Source organism: Bombus flavifrons, chromosome 14, assembly GCF_040668555.2.
Source record: "Bombus flavifrons isolate JBK064 chromosome 14, iyBomFlav1_principal, whole genome shotgun sequence".
Classification (NCBI taxonomy): Eukaryota; Metazoa; Arthropoda; class Insecta; order Hymenoptera; family Apidae; genus Bombus; species Bombus flavifrons.
In genome coordinates, this window is record NC_138455.1 from 1,855,964 (window position 1) to 1,872,919 (window position 16,956).

At 32.3% G+C, this 16,956-nt stretch overlaps 2 protein-coding genes and 1 long non-coding RNA gene across 8 annotated transcripts in view; 2 read left to right on the forward strand and 1 right to left on the reverse strand.

The window, feature by feature from the left end:
• The first annotated feature begins 418 nt into the window (after positions 1 to 418).
• Pect (phosphoethanolamine cytidylyltransferase) lies at positions 419 to 5,868 on the forward strand. Of its 4 annotated transcripts, none has more exons than XR_011175057.1 (7): positions 423 to 644; positions 1,046 to 1,183; positions 1,380 to 1,559; positions 1,651 to 2,077; positions 2,166 to 2,386; positions 3,364 to 3,672; positions 5,720 to 5,868. XR_011175057.1 is itself a non-coding variant. In XM_069127425.1 (6 exons), exons 1-6 carry the CDS (start codon positions 601 to 603, stop codon positions 3,355 to 3,357), a joined length of 1,017 nt encoding a protein of 338 aa, XP_068983526.1. In that variant the 5' UTR covers positions 419 to 600; the 3' UTR covers positions 3,358 to 3,481. The 4 variants fall into 4 exon arrangements, 2 of the variants coding, with proteins under 2 accessions (XP_068983526.1, XP_068983524.1); XR_011175058.1 differs by lacking the exon at positions 5,720 to 5,868 and adding an exon at positions 3,917 to 5,429; XM_069127425.1 differs by lacking the exon at positions 5,720 to 5,868 and having other exon boundaries at positions 419 to 644; positions 3,351 to 3,481.
• Positions 5,070 to 9,085, reverse strand: LOC138187006 (uncharacterized). Its single transcript, XM_069127419.1, has 5 exons — positions 8,807 to 9,085; positions 8,126 to 8,262; positions 7,346 to 7,796; positions 6,707 to 6,884; positions 5,070 to 6,546 (listed from the first exon to the last, which is right to left on the reverse strand). Exons 1-5 carry the CDS (start codon positions 9,083 to 9,085, stop codon positions 6,305 to 6,307), a joined length of 1,287 nt encoding a protein of 428 aa, XP_068983520.1. The 3' UTR covers positions 5,070 to 6,304.
• LOC138187011 (uncharacterized) overlaps positions 8,123 to 16,956 on the forward strand; it is a 60,220-nt gene continuing 51,386 nt past the window's right edge. The window contains exons 1-3 of one of the 3 annotated variants that reach the window (XR_011175065.1): positions 8,123 to 8,250; positions 8,819 to 9,127; positions 15,531 to 15,598. This is a non-coding gene — a long non-coding RNA (uncharacterized LOC138187011). Of the gene's footprint in view, positions 8,251 to 8,818; positions 10,142 to 11,049; positions 12,125 to 15,530; positions 15,599 to 16,956 lie in introns of those variants that run through there. The other 2 variants (XR_011175064.1, XR_011175063.1) reach the window with 2 other exon arrangements.

A 16,956-nucleotide genomic window follows, 5' to 3' on the forward strand; every position in this document is an offset into this window, starting at 1 on the left:
GAACCATTTACGTCAAAGACTAAAATATTTCCTAAGGCGTGCTATGTTTTAGTTTTGATGGATATGATTCTGTACATATTGGAATAAATATTTTTAAATTTAGTGTAGTGTACCATAGTTAGGAAGTTTATCTTAATTTTCCGATGGATTCCTGTCTTAAGTATGTACCTATAAATTATTGGAGGCTCGAAGGCGAAAGTGAAATATAAGTGCTATCGGTAAATGAATCAGACATATGTTCATCAGAAAATCCTCAAAACTTAATTGCAATAATCTCATAATTGTAAGGTAAAGAACATAAAAATTTTATTTTTTCAGTTTTGATGATTTATGAGATATATCCAAGATATATATTTTTATACATATATATCGTCTACTACCGATACAGTATTATACACATATGTATATTAATGATAATCGAAGTGGGGATGAATTGATGAAAAGTATATGACGCGACGAATGACGCGTGAGTCGGCAATACGCGCAGTCAGCGCAGTGCACTCCAAGATTTCGTGTAGTGTGCTTCGTAGTTACCGGTTATTATTTATTGAGCAAAAGAATTTTTTCTGTTTTGTATTATAAGTATCAATTTCATTCATTATGACAGAAAATCGCAAGGAAGTAAGGGTATGGTGTGATGGATGGTAAGTTCTTATTAAATTATATTTGTCCTATACTTAATTTAAATTTTATGTGCTTGTTGTCCACACTTGGTGTATGACTATGACTTTTTGTTAATAGGATGTCGATCAATAAAGTTTTGATACGAATGACACAATTATATGTATACAGTGATAGAAAATTATACGTATAACAGAAATTACAGTGATAATTTTGAGTAACTCATATCTGTGACACTGTTATAATTGCCGTTTTCATTCTTTTTTTACGTTTTAACGTATTATGTATGAGACAATTTATAAAACTTTTATTATATTAAACTACGCGAATTCCGCTATCGAACAAATACATTTAAACTCTCCACCTGTACATTTCGTTATAAATGTACAAATATTTTTTTCAAATGATTATTTTTTCAATACAGCTATGACATGGTGCATTTTGGCCACGCGAATTCCTTGCGTCAAGCGAAGGCATTAGGTGATTATCTAGTTGTGGGTGTACATACAGATGAAGAAATTACTAAGCATAAGGGACCACCAGTATTTATGGAACAAGAAAGGTATGTCTTTATTCAAATAAAACAATTGAATTACTTTGAATTTTAAATAACTTTTATAGCAATTTTTGTTAATTATGTATAAATATATAAAAAATAATTAATATTGTGCAAGTAATATCATAAGCAAATTATTATACTTTTAGCATTAAAGCAAATTAATTTATGGTTGTTCTGTAATTAAATATATTTATATTAGGTACAAAATGGTTCGTGGTATCAAATGGGTAGATGAGGTAGTTGAAGGAGCACCTTATGTTACGACTTTAGAAACATTAGACAAATACAATTGTGATTTTTGTGTTCATGGTGATGATATCACCATGACAGCGGATGGTGTAGACACGTATCATTTGGTCAAAGCAGCAGGTCGTTATAGGTATATATAAAATAAATTAATATAAGAGAGTTATATTAATAATAATAAAAGTTAGGAATAAATAAAATATAAGCAAATATAATTATTACAGGGAAGTTCAAAGAACAGCTGGTGTATCAACAACTGATCTAGTAGGCAGAATGCTATTAATGACACGGCAACATTTTAAACAAGGAGATAGTGAATATAGTGTTGATAGAGAACCTAGTAAAAGCATGGGTCAAGATAGAACAGCACGGAGTCCATGGACAGGTTGTTCACAATTCTTACCTACTACACAAAAAATTATCCAATTCAGTGATGGGAAAAGTCCACAACCTGGAGATAAAATAGTTTATGTAGCAGGAGCATTTGATCTTTTTCATGTTGGTCATTTAGATTTCCTAGAAGTTGCAAAAAAAGAAGGTGATTATCTTATAGTTGGACTTCATACAGATCCAGTGGTTAATAGATACAAATATGGTAATCATCCAATTATGAATCTTCATGAAAGAGTACTTAGTGTGCTGGCATGCAAAGTAAGAAATAAAATATTATTTCAAACATCTTATAAAATACCAGTTGAGTTACAGTATATTTAAAGTCTATTATTTGATTTACGTATAGTACGTTAATGAAGTAGTAATTGGGGCTCCATATGAAGTTACTAAAGATCTTATGGAACATTTCGATGTAGCTATTGTTTGTCATGGTCAGACTCCTATTATGCCTTGTGAGGATGGTTCAGATCCATATACTGAACCTAAAAGACAGAATAAATTTAAATTATTGGATAGTGGTAATGACATGACAACAGAGAAAATTGTTGAACGCATAATTCTTCACAGGTATGTTATTTTTATATGCTATAAGTGGATGTATGACTAAAAATAATTTATAAATTATTACAAAGATTACTGTTAGATTCTAAATTAAAATTACATATAATGTGCATAAATCTAATACATTAAATATTAACACATTGTTACTTTAAAATACAAGATTAAAACCAAACAAAATACAATTTTGAAATTAATTGTGCTGTTTTAGAAGAAATAAAAATGAGTAATAATAAATGTTGAAAATAATTTTTAATTTTAATATTATATTTTAATATTACAAAATATTTACATTTATATTAAACTTAAACATAATTGTTTTTTAAAATTATCACTCAATAGAAAAATGTTAAATATATCTAATAATGATTGTGTAACTTTAATGAGCATTTAAAATTATTATACTTCATTAAATAAAAGATATAGAAATATTTTTATTTCATATAATATTTCTTTTATAATATAAATATAGCCGATACTCAATATTACTCAAGATTACTCAAGATTATTATTACTAAATAATTGCACAAAAAAGATGTACTGTATGCAGTATTTTGTCTTCCTAGGTCATATGAACTACATATAATAATTAAAACAATACATAATAATTAAATATAATAATAATTATAATAAAAACATAATAATAATTAAAAACTTGAACAACTGTTGATATGTTGAATCTTGCCATCTTGCATTTTGTCATTCCTTATTCAGCTTCAAATAAGCATCTTTTTCTTTACTTTATTTTGAAATTTTATATCATTCATCATTCATGCTTTTATAATGGGATATGCAAGTTTATGCTATCAAACACTTCATGGATTCATCTTATATTTCCTTTTACGTGTAGTTTGTGTAAGTGTGTATTCTTTACAAAGAAATTTATAATTTATTTATTTTATCATAATTAAGATTATAAAACATATTTGCATATCCCAACGTTTTAAGACAGACTCACAATGTTTTGATATAGTGCTTAATTGCAGGTTGGAATTTGAAAATAGGAATTTAAAGAAGGAAAAAAAGGAACAAGCAGCTTATGAAGCCTTTATAAAGTCTCAGAAAAAAGAAAGGACTGAATAATTTATTCTGTACACTCAAAGTGTGTGATAATTATATTTTATGGAACATATTTGTAAATATGATATCACACTAATATTTAAATTATTTAATTCTATTTGAAAATATGTGTGGTTTAAATATTTATAACCATGCTAAATATTTAAGGTATTAACATATTATAGACAATTTTTTTTTCCAACAACTCAACGACAAAAACAAATACAACGATAAAGGTATGCAAAAGATTGTGAATATTTGTAAACTTAAATATTTCTAATTAGGAAGGTTTAGAGAAGCTTATTTTATGTTACATGCTAAGTCTAAATATGCACACATATATATAAATCTGGTATTAAAACTTGGTACTAGGATATTATTAATAAGCTTTTGATTATGTATCATGATGTGAATATTATATAAAAATGAAACTTTTACAATGTTAGGTTTTACTTATATATTTTATGTATTTTTTTACAGAGATTTTATCATCATATTTAAGGCATTGTTTATTTTTTTGACAATATATGCACTGTTTTATTACTATAATTAATCTATATGAAATTAAAAATTTAAGCAAATGATTTTATAAACATTTTACAACCAAAACATATATATTTTTAATTTCATAGTCACTTAGTTAAATCTAGTTTATAATTGGATTCTTTTTGTATAGCACATAAAGTGGAAATAGTAAATAAATTTATAAGTGTAAATTATTAAATCTATCTTATTAACTCTTAAATGATTAATTTGTGGAATGTTATGATTATTTTTAAACCTGTTTTTACATTAGATATTTTTTCTTATAACTTAGAATATAGTTGGAGTATGACTATAATAATTTTGCATAATTATTTGGAAGGAAAGATAACTATATACATTCTTCATAGCACATAAAGACACAATATTATAATAATTAAAGATAATAGTAACATAATTATTTAAATAAATTGTTTATTATAGTATTATTGTTCTATGAAATGTATTGTAATTTTGTGCATTTGCAATCGATATTTTTTTTACGATATTTAATTGTGCAGTATTTGTAGACTTATTGTGTATACAAGAAATAATATTTGTAATCGTTATTATCAAATACATGTGTATTTAATTAATACGAATTGACAATGCATTGTACAAGGAAAATGTACATTTATAAACAAATGTTAAAATTGTAAAATAAGTCGTAAGTGCCACATTTTGTAACATAATCATGTTACATTATTTTTACTTGAAACTAAATATTAACCAAAGATACATTTTGATCGTGATACAAAGTAGACAATCTGTTCTACGTTTTTATTTTGCTCTTATTACGCTCTTATTATCTGTAGACCGAAATCTATTTGATGTAGAATTTTTTTCTTATATGCTTTACTTTATTTAAGTAAAGTTGATTGTTATAAATTGTATCTACAGGGGCGGACTAGCTATTGGGGGGTTTGGGAAAATTCCCGATGAGGCAGTAGGGTTTAGAGGTTTTACGGACTTGGATCCACTCTATGTAGAATTGTAATCTCCCAGTAAAACTCATAGAGATATAAAGATAGAGTACGCAAGTCGTATGTTAGCGTGTAAGTGGATGCGATGTGGGAATTGAAAGAGAACTCTGCATAGGACCTTTCTGTTCTTTAATCAGGCACGCAATTGATGCCGCTCGCTAATTGAGTTACACACACATATTTACTGTACGAATGTGCATGCGTATTAGATAAGAACGCAAGAGGTCCCATTTTTATATTTCTACAATAAAAATTTGAGTCCTAGTCCGCCCTTGTATCCTAATTTATATACGCGCGATTGCACAGCATTACCACATCCCTCACTATGTTATATTCATAAACATGTAATAGAATGACATGCTATAAAATATTGCGAAATGGAGCGATCGATTTAATTTCTATCAATAATTTAATATTCCTAAAACTGTGACATGCATAAAAATGTAGTGATGTTTTATTTTGCAATAAATAACTTATATGCGATCATATTAATACAGTAAATATTTTGTAATATTTCTATACCTATTCGTTTATTCGACCAATTAAGAAATTTGTAGTTAGAATCTTTAAATGATAACATTTTCTTTATAAACAACAAATAATATTCTACTACTGTATGTATGTACATTGAGTCAAACGTATACAATCACCCTCAAAAGAAAATATATTATAGTTATATTCAACCATAACGGATATGAGTAAATTATTCTATAATAAATAAATTAATACAGTTCATTTAGGATTACTTACTATTAAAGATATATACGCACTGTTTCAGGTCACGTAATAGCACTGCACGTTTAACAAAATGTTGAAATAGCGGAGAAGTAGATTTGCAATTATGTAATAAGTATTTAATGTGAGAAATGAAATAAAATAAATTTTTCGTGCAATTTGTTGTGTAAAACGTGCAAAAGTGAATGATCAGTTACGAAGAGCAATAGTGAAGAATTTAATATTTGCTAAAGATCGTAAATTACATTTGTTTTTCTATGTTATACACAAATATGTAATAATATATAACATATCCGTATCTTTGCAATAATTCTACCAAGTCTTATCAAATTTTATCTATCTTATCTACCTTAAATAATATACATTAAATATATTAATTAAATATATTAGTTTTATATATTTTTTAAACTTTGTGTTTTTAGTTTAGTATATAATCTCTTAACGCTCACAGATATTTAAAAAAATATTACGTTATAATACAATTTTGTTATTTTTGTATGATATTTTGCTTATATCCGTACCATAAGTCGTTCTGTTAATTTGGTTTCTTATTTCATTTCACGAAAACTACTGTTTTATTTTGATTGAGCATAATAAAGTATATATGTAATATAATATTTGCATTTTGCTATTGTACCGTAGATCGGCCGGTGTAGCCTGGTGTTTGTTCAGAATATTTTCTAGTACGATCTCGTACTAGTTCGTCGATCGATTTATTTTGTGGTATAGTTGACGACAAATTGTGAAGTCTTGTTGCAAGATAGCACATGATAAAAGCTGATAAAACCAGAAGTGCACCAAGTCCTGTTGCAACGTAAAGAAAACTACCGCAACTGTTTTCAAGTCCAGCAGTCACTTTCTGATATATATCTAGAAATCACAAAATACGTAGGTGATGAATTTTGAAGATTCATTTTATTAAAGTTACATACTTCAACAATTACAATAAAAATATGTTTTAAATACTTGAAAATAGCAATTACTATTTTAGTATTAACGAGTTTAAAGAATGGAATTTTTTTTAACTCACCATCAGGCATCATCACCGTGTATTCGATATTTTCCTTAAATTTCGTATAAGGTATCGAATCGTTGTATTCCTTTATTAAGCGGTCGGCTTTAGGAAAATATTCGTTCATACCTTCTACGATAGATCGTTTTTTCTTTTTTCCGTGTCCCGATGGTTCAAAAAGATCGAGACAAAAATCCTGTAAATAGGTTGTTATATATTATTTATTCTTACGATTTCTGCAAATAGAAGAACTTTTGTCAAATGTTAACGCTTTTGAATTATGATCGTTTAAAATATTAATTTTGCCATCTTCTGTTACTAGATATTGACACTTGTACTGTCACTTGATCACAAAGAGATTTTTAAATAATTAACAATTTGTAATTTAAGAAAATAAAAGTATAAATTTAACATATCAATCGAATTAATTACAAACCCATTGTGAATTTAGATTCTTTCTTTATCATTTTAGTACGTAAATCTCGTTTTTATATTTGCAAACAATTATTTGAAAAACCGTAAACTCCTAAGCACGAGCCCTCTAAAGGACGAATGTTTTTGTTGTGTCAGAAAGCGAATTACAAAGCTGAACAGGTGAATAGGCATTCATTCAGACGTCAACCACAAGTTAAATTGGACCGTAAATTATGTCCTTACCGGTTGGCAGTCCTGAGGTTCCATGCAAGCCTTGATCTGCGAGTGGATCCACAGCGTGGAACGTTCTCTCATGGAACTGAGGAGAAAGGCTTCAAAATCGAGGAAAACTTCGTTTTTTCTCTCTCGATAACGGGCTGGTTGATGAGGAATTATTGACGCGAAATCTCGATTTCTACAGCCGTCCTTCACCAACACGACACTTCCTGGTGCGTGAGGCTGATCGGGATCGGGACTAACGGTCACTTCCAACAGTTTAATGTAACCCCATGCACTGTCTGCACTGATTCGAGCTCTTAACTGAAGCTTTGTACCAATGGGAACCGCTTGATCGACAGTCTGCGACCCCGATGCGTCCGATACGTTGCCCGTAGCTTCGCGGTAAAGGGCTACCTCGTACTCCAGTCGTCCAGGTGTTTCTTCGACCACCCCAGATACTCTTGCCCCGTGAGGACTGAAAGAGATTAGAATTTCAAAATTTAGAAAACAAAATTTGTACACGACATGTTTCAAATATCTTCCGCAATACGGTGCCAACATGAAAATTTTTGTTTACGCATATTTTTTTTATAGACTGAACTGCTGAAAATTTTGTTATACATATGTACATACATGTATACTTTTGTCGGTGATCTAGATAATTAAACGATCAGAATTATCACCAATACCATAAATAACTTTAAGCAAAGTAAATATTTATTCGAGTCTCTTTGCAATTCATGTCTGTTTCCATAGGAATTATCAGATAAAACACGATCTTGTCAATGTGGAACAATAACTTACAAGGTTCCAGCGAAACCAGCAGCTTTGTGACGCAATAACGTGGGCTCAGGTGGTCGGCACATTAAGATCAATTCTTGATCGGCTAGCATGACGACTCCGGGAAATGCCGGAAACCATACTCGCAGGTGAATGAAACCCTAATGACAATAAAATTTTATTCATCGTATCTCTTTTCTAGCTTTTATGTATTTTTTATTTAATTATTTATGTACTTCATTATTTAGTCCTTAACGAGTTAGATAACTAACAGCTCATATCTATATGTAATGTCAACGATAAATTTCAAGATTCTTTCAAGTGCTAGATTTAAATATTTTGAATATTCATTTTTTAACAATTACGGTAATATACAATCGCATTATATAAATTCAGACGATATGTCAGAGTAGTTTGCAATGTAAGATATTTATATTGTTATACTGTAGTTACGTTTCGTTAGAAATATATAAAAATCTTCCCTAGATGTATATACAAGACAATCGTAGATGTCGCGTGTGTTCATCGATCATCTGATCTGAGCAAGAAGCGATTGATAATCGAATTTTGCGATCAGTTACGTGACAAGTTGATAATACGAAAGCATTTATTAGTTGATCGGTTTCGGTTTATTGATGCGCGTAGCAGAACGCGGACACGGACAATCAACGAGCGCAGGAAGCAAAATTTCGATCGATGACTCACGTTTCTCTTCAGGATGCCGCATCTCGAGAAGTCAGTCACCTTCAGGAAATAGTTATCTTCCTGAGGATCATTGGGATCTGGCCTGATCTGGCAGTGAATGTCGGTAAGCGGATTGGCGGATCTGTCGTCGGCAAAGAGCGGCGCCCCTCTGAAGCCAACTGGTCTTTTGATCTTCGCTGTCAGGAGATCGGCTGCTGATCCTGCGCCGCTGCACTGAATGTCAGAGACCTCGTAATCCTGAGCAACGGTGGCGGCAACCTGAAACAATACGACAGTCATTCATCTACACAGGTTTGCTCGAACGACATTCGTGACCTCCTGGTACGTAATTCATTTCCTTCTTGCATGTAGTTTTTTCCTTTCCAATTGCCTTGAAATATAATATTCATGGACACTTAGAGATAAAACTATCTATGGAAATTCAATCACGCTTTTAATTATCTCTTACGTCAGTTTCCGCTGATGCCGTTATCTATCACGTATATTTCCATAACAAGATCTTATAAACGATGTACAATGCACATAAATACCTGCCACTACCGCTCAAAAGCATTGGGTCACTTTGGACGATTTAATTCATCATTTATTTATTATTTAATGCGTCAAAATATCCATAGTGTAGTTTTACAACATGCATTTTTGTAATTAAAATACATCCTGTGAATAATAAAGATCAAGTATTTGAATACTTTTGAGCGATAGTGTACACACGTACAGCGTCAGCACGAGTTTACGCTACGTTTGATCGTAATTAAAGATGAGATTCAGCGACAGAGAGGAGCAAGATAAAAAGAGGTGAAAGAATGCCGTAACCTCGTTGTTAATGATACAAAATACAATGCGGGCATGGCAACGAAGAATTTCATAGTTGAACGAACGTTTCGCGGTAACAGGAGTGCATTAACCATTAACATACTTTACTAACAAACTTTTGAACTATTTCACCGTGAAATAACATCTGTTCAGCCGTGTCACTATCCTCGAGACGGCCGTTTTTTCATCTGAACATCTGGACGATAGCGTTGAGTGACCTCTCACGTCTATAGATAAAGTAATTTCTTTAATTAACGTGGGTCGCCTTGGACTTTTTCCTCGATATCGAGCCCAAGGCGTCTTTTTACCATTCCCTCCGATGTCCAGCGCCGTATAAAACTTCGATACGAAACAAGGTGACCAACACGCGAAGAGAAAAGACTTCAATACGAGTAACGGTGTAGAGAAACGCTCTGGTGCTCGCCTAAGTTATTCGTTATATGTATGCGTACCATACTGGTTGTTCATCGTACGGTCAGCCAGGCGTATAATCGTAGTACAGGTCATGGTTATTTCTTCGAGGTAGGTCAACCCAGCTTTCAGGATTGCTCGATTTCCGCGATACGATTGATAAGCTGATCGATAAAAGGGTGTAGCTTGTCAACTCTCTAGATGTCTTATTAATATGCTAATTTAGCGAGTATTTATGCAAGATCATATTTTTACGAATACGATTAAAAGTATGGAATCTTGGTAGAGAATTGTTTTATGTTGAAATTTATAGTTATTTATTAATTATTATCCAGGAAGGGGAAATTTCAGGTACACAAATCTTTTATAAACAATGTAACTTATCGAATTACTTTTGTTTTTTATAATTACCAAAGAGTCATTGAACTCACACTAGTATTAACATAATTGAGAAATAGGGAAATAATTTGCCGGTAGAAGGTACAATCAACAATTTAATTTACATGATCCATAATTATTTAATATTCCGTTATAGTAACAAGCACCATTCAATTAATACTATTACGTAATTTTAATAAAAATATTAAAAATATTTTGATAATTAGATACTGAGTCTAGTAATATGAGAGGCAAACACTTATTACAAAAGTACTTAAAAACTGCTTATTTCAAATCAAAATGACCTATCGCTGAATAAGGATGTTGATTGTTCGACGAATTTTTATCGATAAAGTGAATATATTCAATGATCATAAAAGTTAATGTGACAAAATAAATGTTTATACAGTAAACAGAATGTAATAATCATCCACGGACTGCAAAAATATTATAGAAATTCACTCTTGTTTCCCGCTTTTATTAAGCTTTGTATTAAACGCGAAAAAATGAGTATAATTGAGGGCAGGTATGAGCGAGGGTAATTGAGTCAACGTACTTGAAGAGCGATTAATTTAAACAAAATCTCATCGGATTTAATCGAAATACACCGATTTACTGTGTCGTATCATTAATTATTTCAGATTCACTGATTTTTCACCAATAATCTTGAATGGACAACGATATGAAACGAGCGGATTTACGAAAAATTCGCGGCGAAATTGGAAAAACGTGATCCAAATGCAGCCGCGTAATTAACGATTTCAAGTCGGGCTAATAAATTACCTTGGATCATCTGTGTCAACTGCATGCATATTAAATAGCAGGATATTAAAACTACATAGAATTATAAATAATTCATAGATTTTTCGCGTAGTTACCTTAATTAGCAATTAAGATGGATGTAAACACTACGGAGATAATCAATTTCGATGTTGTCACAGACATTGTGTTTTTTATCCGTTGGCTGGAAAAAACAAGATACTAAACTTGTTGCGTAAGTGTTTTAACATAGAAAATTACTTAGTCCCTTTTATCTAAACTGTTTTATGATGCTCGAAAAAAATAGAAACATGTCCATACCAGACTTATCATTATAATATGAAATATATTATTTCTGTGTTCTGTAAGATCTAGAGGCACATTTATATTGATGTATGTGTCAATATTATATCTATCATGTTATTGATAGCTTTCTTATGTACTTATATAAACAAAAGAACTGGTAGGATATATGTAGTTAGTTAACATACTAACAATATTGGTCATTTAGCTTGTGATTGTAATGTGCAATGGAATCTAATGTTACTGGTTGGTAAGTTATTGTACATCGAACCATTGGTGAATCTTATTTCAATTATACGAACGCTTACAATTTTGCGTACGTTAGTAAGCAAAAGAATGGGTAACATACGTTCGAATACAGTTATTCGAACATGCTCTCCGGTTATTTCAGTGACAAATTATAGATAGTGAAGAAAATCAGCGATCTCCTGTTATAAGATGTCCAGTTATCCAAATCGTTTCCTCAGGTATAAGTAGAATTAAGTAAAAATAACGACAAGTAGGATCCTACTGTCTAACCCATGTATGTAATTCTACTTAACGTAATTCTACTACGAAAATTTGAAACATATTGGAATTCCAAAAGAAATAATCACTTCCTCAAGAAGGTAAATATTTTATACATTATAATATTTTATAGCATTGAAACTGTAATTAATTATACTTCAAAATGGAGGTCATAATATAACGTTCTTATATCTTAGAGAAATTATACTCAAAAGTTTGTTTTGTTTAATGAGTAAAAGATAGTGCAAACTTCTGAGCAGACAAAAAAGAGAAGATCCGATCGTTTAACGAAATTTTAAATCCATGGCCGAAAGAAGTTACTAATTTAAAAATCGATACGGTTAAAGAGTTAATAATTTTTGAGCCATTACTTGATCGATATGGCGTGCGTCGAAACTGTTATTGTAACAGCACTTTAATCGGACACGGGTGAAGCAAACGACGCTGAAACACAAAGTTTTCGATGGAATTGGAACGTCCGACGATGATTTCCGAATCGTTAAACGGAAACTATTCGCATTAAAGAAGAAACCGACCGGTTGGGAGGGAAAAATAAGAGGACCCCAGTTGCTGCGTGGTCGTGACAGTCGAGGTATCCAATTTGTGGAGTTAATAGAAGTTTGATCAAGCCTTGTTTCAAATTGAATGCCAAACTATGGATTGCTGCCGGTCGATAGGACTTTTATCGAAACGTTAATGTTTTTTCGATCGATCGTCCGACACTGGTCGGGTCTCGTTTGATGAACGAACGCGATCCTGTTCTCTGTATCACGAAATTCAATTGAAACTGCGAATAATAATACTACCGATTGTAGTCGTAATAATAATGGCAAACTCGACGGCGGTAATAGGAACGCTGTATCGCTGCGTTTCTGTTTATTTCGTATAAATCGCCGCTTATCGAAATTGGAATGTAACACTTCACTTTTTTATCATACTGTAAGGTACTTTCCACAGTCGTATACGTATCGCCTTCTCAATTTTTTCATATTCCAGGGGCTTACGGGTAAAGTATGTTACAAGTGAAAATGACTTGAATTTGAAAAATTGTGATCAAGTAGACTACGGATTTCTGTACATTTATACGAAATTTCAAGAAATGGAAAAATAAAGAATTGTAAAAATAGAATATGGTAGAATATATACAATAGGGAAAAATACATCAAATTTCCAAGATAATGTATTTGCCGTTATTTTTTTTTATAGATGTTATAAATTTCTATTCAGATTCTATTTCTTTCCTTGTACTGGCAAAAGTGTAAATTTGCATAATAATCCTCAGTCATATACGTAATTAGATTTCATCGATATCGATAAATAATTAATAAATGTTATAATATTTCAGATGTAATTGTTAAATTTGTTGCAGGTATGTTGTAGATACCGTGTCGTTAAATTAAAGGAAAATTAACAGAGCAGTGGTGAATAATACACGCGTGGAAGAATTTACGTAAAGTGCTACATGCGCGTGTGCGCGGTACGCTCCGATTCGATTGATGCGCGGAAGGTTAACGGGAAGAGACAAACAGCCGAATCTGTTACGTGAAACGGGCCCTCGTGTGCGCCTGGTTCCCTCGAGATTACTTCCTAGATAACTATATACACGTACATTTTCTCGTTTTATTCTTTTTTACGAAAGAACCGCACCCGTCTCTTTTATGGCGCCGTAAATTCTTTATTTCTCACTGGCGCTTTTGGCAGAATGACATGGATTTCTCTCCGCATATGGGATACCATACAAGTTAATAACTTCCTGAATAGCCTGTTGATGAAGAAATCTTGAATTTACTAACGATCGAACGTTGAGACTTTGGAATGGTATAAATTAACGAAATCTGATTTGGAAAGATTTATATCTGATTATCGGATAGTTTATTCATTATATTCTCTTGTATCGATATACATAATGTTAGTATACTGGTCTACTTATATTTTATACTCCTGCGATTAATTTATAGTGTTTTATATTATATATAGTGTCTTTTACACTGTTTTAACCCTGAACTCTGAATATACAAAATACGTGTTAATATAAATAGACTGTCCTACTAAAAATATATATTCAAAGCGATACGTGATTAAATTAAAGAGGTATTTCTAATGTAACTCAATAAATTCTATTTTTTTGTATTCAAATCGTTTGCATGGACGTAATTTTCAGATTTCGATTCAGTTATCTGTGACTTCTAAACCAGTAATTTAAAAGAACAGTCGGAATTGAAAAAGTTTGATAGAATACCGCTCGCACCGAACGCGTTAAAAAGATCCGAGTTAACATTTCGACGTGAAACGCCTTCTAAGGATTATACCCGCGGTCTTCTTATGCAAATAAAATTTTATATCTCCGCTACGAAATGAGAACATCATTATCACCCCAACCCTACAGAGAATTTGAAAGTTTTCCTATAAATTTATCAAGACGTAGAAACACACAAAAAAAGAAAGATAGAATTCCATAAATCCTTCATCTAAAAGCTCGACAAAGTTGTAAGAAGTGAAACGAAAGAACAAGAGGAAAATGGGTTGAAAAGTCAAGTTATTATATCACAGAATTCGTTCTGTTTGGAATGTGATTTCATATAATTCTCCCTATGTAATCAACGACAAGTGTCAGGCGTGAGATCGATAATTTTAAAGTGGAAATTCACCAGAGTTTCGAGCATCGTGCGAATCCTTTCGCAGGATCCACATAAAAAGGTAAAAACCGAAGTTTGACACCCACCGTGCAAAATCCAGCGATCAGGACGATCCACATGATCCAGCCGAAGTGTCTCCCTTCCTTATCCTTGTTTCTTTAATCGTAAACGCAAAACACGCGAGAAACACACTTCCTGGTAGAAGGAATTGCACAGAGAGGGATGCAATTTTGACGAAGATTCCCGATGAACTGAGGCGCGTGTACCACGCAAGAATTCTCCCTCCGTGGTAGATGTTCCTCCAACTGGTACTGTCTCCTGGAGGGGAGGAACGGAAATCAAGGAACCAGAGAACCACCGGCCCATCCAGAGTACTGTTAATGCATGCTTGCTGCCTCCACTAACAACCATCCTTACCGCGTCTTCTTCGCGAGCAGTGACGGCCTCGAACGGACACCGCGCTTCCTTCGGGATAGCATTCGCCCCATTTTCTTCCGCATTTAATTTTATTCTTTTCTGTTTCCTTTTTTAGAAATTTAGTTCCAAGAAGACTTAATCGCCCTGTAGATTCGACCTTAACGTTTGAGTTTAATTGAGTTTATTCTTTTGGATAATTTATGAACAATGGGACATACGAAAATGAAAGAAGTAAAGTAGAATTCGAGACAATGTTTCAGTTTACTTTTTCTAAAATATGGCATAAAAAAGCACGATAGCCCTTACATTCTAATCGAAACAATCTCTATGTGGAATCCTTAAAGATTTACTTGTCTACTTTTATATAGAATCCCTTGCAAGATTTCTTATCTGATTTCTTTGCAACTTTTTTAAACGGAAGTATGGATCAAAAATTGAAAGGAGTAAATCTCTCTCTCTCTCTCTCTCTCTCTCTCTGACGTTTCATTTTTATTTTTCAGGTAACGGAAGGATGATACATAGATAAAGGAGATTTGTATAAAAGAAATCGAGGTGATTATCTCCAATGGTGAGTTTATATTTCATGTATATTCCACGTTTGATTCTATCGGAAGAGGATGCAATCGCTAACGAAGAATAGAAATGTTCATTATGCGTGAAGCATTTTTATTACGAATCAAAATTTCATTTCGGTTTCTTTTACTCGCGGCGGCATTCCAGTCTAGGAAGCCTCGGTAAACTGGCGGAATCGCGAGACATTACGTGATACCGACATGCATAAAAGACGAATTGTTTAGCCGGTTGCTGACTTTTCCGGTGCGTTGATTTTGGGTCAATGCCAGTATTCGATCAAACATGTTGGAACACTGTTAGGGTTTGTATTCAGACAAAGAAGAATACATAAAAGATGATTTACATTAAAAGTACCGAAAATCTTTAATCAAATCAGAATGTTGAAAAATAATTCCTTGTGGCAATATTTTCAGTAACGAAAAATTCGATATATTTTGCAAACGTTTAAAATATTTTTAATTTCATTTACTTAATTCTTTTGCGAAGGATAATGGAACAAAATAATGAGCGGTGATTGTAAATATACCTGATATAAAAGTAATGATCTCCGATGCTTTTTCAAAGAAATACCAATAAACTTACTACACAGTTGAATATAAATTTTGATAAAATGTCAAAAAAAAAAAAAAAAAGAAAATGGAAAGAAAGAAAAGAAAAAAAAAATGAAAAGTTTCTAGTTTTGTTACAGTATTTTATTTTTCATCGAGGATTGTGTCTTTCATCAGCTGTGTCAGATGCCTGCGTAAAAAGTGAGAATGACGTCGTGTTGGCCGTCATTTTCGTGCCGGTTTACTGTATCTGTCACTGACTGACTGAGACTAATAGAGCACAGTGCTATGTCACGCGTTTCGAACGCACCGAGATTCTCGGGAAAATTGCTCTCCCGTTGTTTTCTGTCTGCCCAGGCCTCGTAGTGAATCATCGGCAACGACCGTATGTACGCCGCGAAACGATTGCTTTTTAATGAAAATCGAATCGTTCTAGTCCCTCTATTCTCCGTAGCACGCTCCCTTAACGAGGGATCCGTTTCAACGGTGGCACGCGCGTATTCTTTGTAATTACGTTTGTTACGTGGCCTCGCTCGCTAAAGGTTTTAGTAATAATCGTTCACCGTTATCGTTTGTTACGCTTCAAGACGGAAAATGTATCCGTTAGTTGCATATTACGAAAGTGTTGACGATGAAAACTGAAACTGTACATTCACGAGCGTTCTCCAGCGTTTTTCAAATTATTAGATAACGGTTTTACTAAACCGACTTACATACAAATAATTTGAAAGAAAGATTGGTCTTTTTCCTACGATGAATAGAGCAACCGTAAATTCTAATTAAATAATTAGGCAAAACTGAGTGC

Bases quoted from the DNA above. Each gene is read 5' to 3' on its own strand.
- Pect (XM_069127423.1), top strand. From the start codon at position 601: ATGACAGAAAATCGCAAGGAAGTAAGGGTATGGTGTGATGGATG. The intron at 1,560-1,650 runs GTATATATAAAA...TAATTATTACAG, and splicing joins AAAGCAGCAGGTCGTTATAG to GGAAGTTCAAAGAACAGCTG. The intron at 2,078-2,165 runs GTAAGAAATAAA...ATTTACGTATAG, and splicing joins TTAGTGTGCTGGCATGCAAA to TACGTTAATGAAGTAGTAAT.
- LOC138187006 (XM_069127419.1), bottom strand. From the start codon at position 9,085: ATGACTGTCGTATTGTTTCAGGTTGCCGCCACCGTTGCTCAGGATTAC. The intron at 6,885-7,345 runs GTAAGGACATAA...ACCTATTTACAG, and splicing joins AACCTCAGGACTGCCAACCG to GATTTTTGTCTCGATCTTTT. The intron at 6,547-6,706 runs GTGAGTTAAAAA...TGTGATTTCTAG, and splicing joins CACGGTGATGATGCCTGATG to ATATATATCAGAAAGTGACT.